This window comes from Salmo salar, chromosome 18, assembly GCF_965601325.2.
Source record: "Salmo salar chromosome 18, fSalSal1, whole genome shotgun sequence".
In the NCBI taxonomy this organism is placed as follows: domain Eukaryota; kingdom Metazoa; phylum Chordata; class Actinopteri; order Salmoniformes; family Salmonidae; genus Salmo; species Salmo salar.
The window spans coordinates 47,196,585-47,203,685 of NC_138308.1; the positions used below are offsets into that span (position 1 = coordinate 47,196,585).

Consider the following 7,101-nt stretch of genomic DNA (forward strand, 5'->3'; position numbering starts at 1 on the left):
GAAAGAAAAATAGAAATACATTAGCTAGCGAAAGAGGAGACTGGCAGCTGACCCTGAGTGGAGAAAACAGGTGGCCATACATCCCCAAGTAGGAACCACGGAACGGCCAGGCAAGCTGAATGTATGGCCATGACTAAATATATGCCAAGCGTAAGCATGCAATGCAGGCATTATTTTCATATCCATATGAGGAGAGTCTAGCCCCTACTATGTTAGAGCTAAAAGCAGATATGGGTGTTATCCAGCCACTACTATGTTAGAGCTAAAAGCAGATATGGGCGTTATCCATTGGGTTGAAAGAAAAAGGTGGCAGAACGCATAGGAGGTTTTACTTCATTTACATAAAGGATGGACCTATGTATTGTATATGCATAAAAGCAGAGCCGGGGCCTAAGGAAGGCAGTTGTTGTCCGCGGACCGGCTCGGCTTTATTACTCTTTATTAAAGTCTATATTGAATTTACAAGTTCTTGTAAGAAGTGTTATTCTTAAGACAATTTTCCACGACAGACCCTATATAAATTATTTTTCTTTTCGGTGACGACGCACACACCAACTTGACGTCATAACAAAATGGCAGCCTACTTGAGCCGGTTGCACCACATTTCACTCCACGTTACAAACGTGGATAAAATAGCGTATGAACTGGTTTCTAAATTTAAGTTTAATTTATTTGTTGCGAGGCTGACGGAGAAGTCTAAACAGTTGGCTTTTAGAAAAGGAGCGGCAGTTTTCGTCGTCAATGAAAGACCAAACAAGTCCCCTCTTGAATTGAACGGAGTAACGCTATCGACCGGGAGAGGGATATCTCCTTCACAATCGGAACCGGGATGGACTAACAACATTCAACCGGGGGAAAACAACGACAAGGATCCGAATTGTCTTTACGATGTCCACCCACATTATCCCGTCGATACCGCGTCTAACGTCTGTTTCGAAGTGGAAGATGTGGAAAGGTCATTCAAGTCTCTTCGTAACCTCGGCTGCGATTTCTTGGTTCCCCCGACAGAGGTGTGTGACGAGAAGGGACTTGTCACCTATTCAGTCGTCAAATCAATATTGGGAAATGTGAACCACACGCTCGTTGACACGAGTAAATATAAGGGGAGCTTCTTACCCGGGTTTCAGGAGGTTGAAAACGTGGCTAAGAGTACAGAGTCATGTCCAATCACTCATTTTGATCACATTACCTATGCTTGTCCAAGACGGTGCACACCGCAGGTGATGAGCTGGTATGAGCGACACTTTGGCTTCCAGAGATTCTTCATTGACAGGTTAAGTGGCTTTGTTTAAAAAAAAAAATGGTTCTGTAATTGAAAATAATGAATTGTTAGATGATTATTGATCATGCATCTCAATACAAAGTGATATGAATAAAAGTTATTGTGAGTACAGAACATTTTTGTTTGGGTTTGGCACCAGACCTGTTAGTGCTGTCATGCCACTCTGTGTCATAAGCCAAACATATGGCAGAGTGGAATGATAGCACAAACCGGGTTTGGTACCCAGGCTAAGCTATAAGGATAAACCATATAATTAGGCATTTTAATACTAATTAAATAGTATGTCTATGGGATCAACAATTAAGAAAAATAGATTCTCTTTCTGTAAGTGTTTTTTTTCATCAGGGACAATAAATACATGGATTCTGTCTGTTTCCCTGAGCAGTAATGAGGATGTGGATGAGGGCTATGTTCTGAACAAGGAGGGCATTGGACTGCGTCTCACAGCCATGGAGTACTGGAAATGCAGCGAAACAGGAATCAAGCTTCCCTTCACAGATAGGAAACAACCGGACTGCAAGTTTGTCATTGCAGAGTCGCTGCCTGAACAAGGTCATCACTTTCTAAGAGTTATACTGCTCATTTCTTCATATTTAGTTTTTTTCCCACGGTTCCTCAAATCCTCTCCTCCTCTTTCTCACCTGTATTGGAAGAGAAGGTCAAAGGTCTCTCGGCTTCAATAGGATTTGAGGAGGTTAGGAGTAGAGGTTGACACGGGAATGAAAATTCAGTCAAATTATTTTCCCCCTGTACTGCCCTGACCCGGCAACAGTTCTATAACCCCAGAACTTTCCTGTCCCTTCCTGATAAAATCCGTCCCGTCCCGTGCGCAGAAATATGTAGGCTATTGTTTGTTTAGGAAGTATTACAAATAATGTAATATTGCGACTGTGATTATGTGGTTGTATTGTCTAATTGTAGTTAAATGTTCAGACTGTAAGCCTAAATCTCTCTGGATGAGAAGGTATTCTATATGACCTAAATAGATGGGTGGAGGATGAGGACAGCGCCCCCTGCAGGATGGTCTGTTCACTAGTGTAAATCTGTAGCCTGACATCTGAGCACATATTAACATTTACAACGTCAACCTAAAAAATTAAATACAAGAACACCTAAACCGACAGTACAGCACAAGTCAATATATTTTCATTTCACTCTTCACCTCAAATGTCACGGGTTTTTAGTTAAATACTCAAACAATTGGTCTTGATGGTAAAGTTGTTGTGGGTAGAGCAGCTCTGCCGCTTGTCCCGCTCTGCGGTTGGTAGACTATTTGATTGAAATGCAGCATTTGTGTTTTAATTTTTTTTTTAACAAGCCGTATACTCGGGGTTTCTTCGTTGTCAAATACAACAAATACAACAAAAGTGATGGGACCTTGGCTGTAATGTTAGTGATGGGACCTTGGCTGTAATGTTAGTGATGGGACCTTGGCTGTAATGTTAGTGATGGGACCTTGGCTGTAATGTTAGTGATGGGACCTTGGCTGTAATGTTAGTGATGGGACCTTGGCTGTAATGTTAGTGATGGGACCTTGGCTGTAATGTTAGTGATGGGACCTTGGCTGTAATGTTAGTGATGGGACCTTGGCTGTAATGTTAGTGATGGGACCTTGGCTGTAATGTTAGTGATGGGACCTTGGCTGTAATGTTAGCGATGGGACCTTGGCTGTAATGTTAGCGATGGGACCTTGGATGGAACAAGACACTGTAATTCCTCCATGGAAGACTTCATAATTTAGCCTGCTAATGTCGGTTAGCATCTGAGGTAACCTAATGACTGGCGCGAGAGTGAGCCGCGGGGGAAATTACCTTATTTTAAATTTTACTCAAATTGCTACACTGTTGTTGTTTTGAAGAAATGCTCCACACATGACATATTTCTGCCCCCAAAAAACTCAGTTTATAACTATTTGTATAGACTGTCGATCCTGTCCCGAAATGGACTTGAGAACTTCACTTCCTGTTCCGGTGTCAACCTCCTAGTTAGGAGAGATGATGTGAGGAATAGATGGACTGAGAGAAAGAGGTTTTGCATTTACCCATGACCAATTTTCATTGTAATGAATTACCACCTGCCGAGACCTGAATCTTGTCCATCTCTGTCTGTGTGCCAGGCAGGAACCAGGTGGACACCTTCCTGGAGCAGCACAGAGGCCCAGGGATACAGCACATTGGATTGTACACACAGGACATAGTATCCACAGCACAGACCATGGGCCAGGCAGGAGTACACTTCTTCTCTCCTCCACCTGCCTACTACACGGAGGTTTGTCTCACTCAGTCACCATAGCACCCAATGGCTCATCCCAAATGGAACCCCTAGAGGATTTGATTGGTATAAGCAATATGGTGAAACTTCCACTTAGCCTATCAGAGAGCAGGGTGGAGCTACTACCATATTGATTGCGCCTAATAATTATACATTTATTGAACTTTTTTATAGCACTTTTCATAATCTAGAATCTCTCTCACTCATGTCCGTCCGTCTCTCACTCTCAATGTCTGTCCGTCTCTCTCTCATGTCCGTCCCCCTCATGTCCCCCTCTCTCCCTCATGTCCCCCTCTAACTTGTGACTGAAACAGGTGTGTGAGATGCCCCAATGCATTGTGTTTCCAGTACATGTATCATTCAAAGGAACCCAAACAGTCCTCTGTAGCTCTACATGCATCTACAGGAAGTTGTTTTCTGGAAGTAGGAAGTTGTAGCGTGATTGAACACTACAGGAAGTTGTTTTCTGGAAGTAGGAAGTTGTAGCGTGATTGAACACTACAGGAAGTTGTTTTCTGGAAGTAGGAAGTTGTAGCGTGATTGAACACTACAGGAAGTTGTTTTCAGGAAGTAGGAAGTTGTAGCGTGATTGAAGCGTGTTGTTGGTTGATTTCCTCTTGACTACATTGTGGACGCGTCTCAGATCTTACAGCTCCTTGGTAGGTATTTAACATGTCAGCTAACCACATCGTATGACGTAGCCATCTGACGCCTGTCTGCACAATGGATGACGTGGCACGCAACCATTGGTTAATGAAACGCCTGCACATCTAGTCAGGCAGGAAGTCGAGCGTTATGTCGACTACCACTGTGCTCGTTAACCCCCTGTGTCTGTTCTGTGGCAGGAAGTCAAATGTAACGTCTACTACCACTGACCTCGTTGACCCCTGTGTCTGTCCTGTGGCAGGTGGGTAAGCAGCAGGAGATGGAGGACGTAGGTTACGACCCCCAGATGCTGTCTCAGCACGGCATCCTCCTGGACACAGACCTGCGCCAGGCCCAGACTGACCCCTCCTGTCAGACTACAGACACGCAGAAGAAAAGGTACCAGATTCATTAGCTAGCCTGTAGGTATCAAATGCTAGTGTTCCTCAAAAGCTGTCAAGGGTTTTCAATATAGTACTTTATTTCACTTCATTTAACCGATGTTTTCCTCTCTTCTCATTCCCTCTCAACAGATACAGTTGAAGTCGGAAGTTTGCATACCCCTTAACTCAGTTTTTCACAATTCCTGACATTTAATCATAGTGAAAATTCCCTGTCTTAGGTCAGTTAGGATCACCACTTTATTTTAAGAATGTGAAATGTCAGAATAATAGTACAGAGAGTGATTTATTTCAGCTTTTCTTTCTTTCATCACATTCCCAGTGGGTCAGAAGTTTACATACACTCAATTAGTATTTGGTAGCATTGCCTTTAAATTGTTTAACTTAGGTCAAATGTTTCAGGTAGCCTTCCACAAGCTTCCCACAATAAGTTGGGTGAATTTTGGCCCATTCCTCCTGACAGAGCTGGTGTAACTGAGTCAGGTTTGTAGGCCTCCTTGCTCGCACATGCTTTTTCAGTTCTGCCCACACATTTTCTATAGGATTGAGGTCAGGGCTTCGTGATGGCCACTCCAATACCTTGACTTTGTTGTCCTTAAGCCATTTTGCCACAACTTTATGCTTGGGGTCATTGTCTATTTGGAAGACTCATTTGCGACCAAGCACTAACTTCCTGACTGATGTCTTGAGATGTTGCTTCAATATATCCACATAATTGTCCATCCTCATGAAGCCATCTATTTTGTGAAGTGCACCAATCCTCCTGCAGCAAAGCACCCCCACAACATGATGCTGCCACCCCCATGCTTCACGGTTGGGATGGTGTTCTTTGGCTTGCAAGCATCCCCCTTTTTCCTCCAAACATAACGATGGTCATTATGGCCAAACAGTTTTATTTTAGTTTCATCAGACCAGAGGACATTTCTCCAAAAAGTATGATCTTTGTCCCCACGTGCAGTTGCAAACCGTAGTCTGGCGTTTTTATGGCGGTTTTGGAGCAGTGGCTTCTTCCTTGATGAGCGGCCTTTCAGGTTGTGTCGATATCGGACTCGTTTTATTGTGAATATAGATATTTTTGTACCTTTTCCTCCAGCATCTTCACAAGGTCCTTTGCTGTTGTTCTGGGATTGATTTGCACTTTTCGCACAAAAGTAGTTCATCTCTAGGAGACAGAAAGCGTCTCCTTCCTGAGCGGTATGACGGCTGCGTGGTCCCATGGTGTTTATACTTGCGTACCATTGTTTGTACAGATGAACGTGGTACCTTCAGGCATTTGGAAATTGCTCCCAAGGATGAATCAGACCTGTGGAGGTCTACAATTTTTTTTTCTGATGTCTTAGCTGATTTCTTTGATTTTCCCATGATGTCAAGCAACGAGGAACTGAGTTTGAAGGTAGGGCTTGAAATACATCCACAGGTACACCTCCAATTGACTCAAATGATGTCAATTAGCCTATCAGAATCTTCTAAAGCCATGACATCATTTTCTGGAATGTTCCAAGCTGTTTAAAGGCACAGTCAACTTAGTGTATGTAAACTTCTGACCCACTGGAATTGTGATACAGTGAATAATAAGTGAAATAATCTGTCTGTAAACAATTGTTGGAAAAATGACTTGTGTCATGCACAAAGTAGATGTCCTAACCGACTTGCCAAAACTATAGTTTGTTAACAAGAAATGTGTGGAGTGGTTGAAAAATGAGTTTTAATGACTCCAACATAATTGTATGTAAACTTCCGACTTCAACTGTACCTGTTCCAGGTGTTCACCAAGTCCATCTTCTCATTCCCTCTAAACAGATACCTGTTCCAGGTGTTCACCAAGTCCATCTTCTCATTCCCTCTAAACAGATACCTGCTTCAGGTGTTCACCAAGCCCATCTTCTCAGAGGACACTTTCTTCCTGGAGCTAATTGAGAGGAGAGGTGCGTCAGGGTTCGGAGAGGGGAACATCCAAGCCCTGTGGAGGTCTGTCCAGGCATACATGGACACAGAGAGGGCAGAGACTGAGGCACAAGGAGAGAACACAACTCAACCACAGAACATAACCCCAGAACCGAAGCACTGCCACAACGCGTAACATCTTACAGCGAACACCTTCCTCCGCTACTCTTTTGTCTGTGTGAGGCTACAATACACTGAGGTTCCCGGGGAAGCTGTGAAGGACCGGGGAAGCATGATTGAATGATTGTGTTTATGAGTCTGTTATTAAATGTTTATGTTTAATGATTTTTCATTAAATCATGTATGACTACAAATATTTTTATGGCTTATATAAATTATTATACAGTACCGGTCAAAAGTTTGGGTTTTTCTTTATTTTTACTATTTTATACATTGTATAATAGTGAAGACATCAAAACTATAAAATAACACATATGGAATCATGTAGTAAACAACAACAACAAAAAAGTGTTAAACACATCAACATTTATTTTAGATTCTTCAAAGTAGCTTCCATTTGCTTTGACAGCTTCTACACACTTGGCATTCACTCAACCA

General features: G+C 42.7%; 1 protein-coding gene across 1 annotated transcript; it reads left to right on the forward strand.

Moving 5' to 3' along the window:
* The first annotated feature begins 401 nt into the window (after positions 1 to 401).
* LOC106560341 (4-hydroxyphenylpyruvate dioxygenase-like protein) lies at positions 402 to 6,859 on the forward strand. Its single transcript, XM_014123180.3, has 5 exons — positions 402 to 1,273; positions 1,668 to 1,834; positions 3,399 to 3,550; positions 4,461 to 4,597; positions 6,451 to 6,859. The coding sequence occupies exons 1-5, from the start codon at positions 573 to 575 to the stop codon at positions 6,677 to 6,679; spliced, it is 1,386 nt and encodes a 461-aa protein (XP_013978655.1). The 5' UTR covers positions 402 to 572; the 3' UTR covers positions 6,680 to 6,859.
* Positions 6,860 to 7,101: the final 242 nt, after the last annotated feature.

Coding starts and splice junctions, on each gene's coding strand:
- LOC106560341 (XM_014123180.3), top strand. CDS start 573: ATGGCAGCCTACTTGAGCCGGTTGCACCACATTTCACTCCACGTTACA. Junction 1,835..3,398: donor AGAGTCGCTGCCTGAACAAG/GTCATCACTTTC, acceptor TCTGTGTGCCAG/GCAGGAACCAGGTGGACACC. Junction 4,598..6,450: donor ACAGACACGCAGAAGAAAAG/GTACCAGATTCA, acceptor CCCTCTAAACAG/ATACCTGCTTCAGGTGTTCA.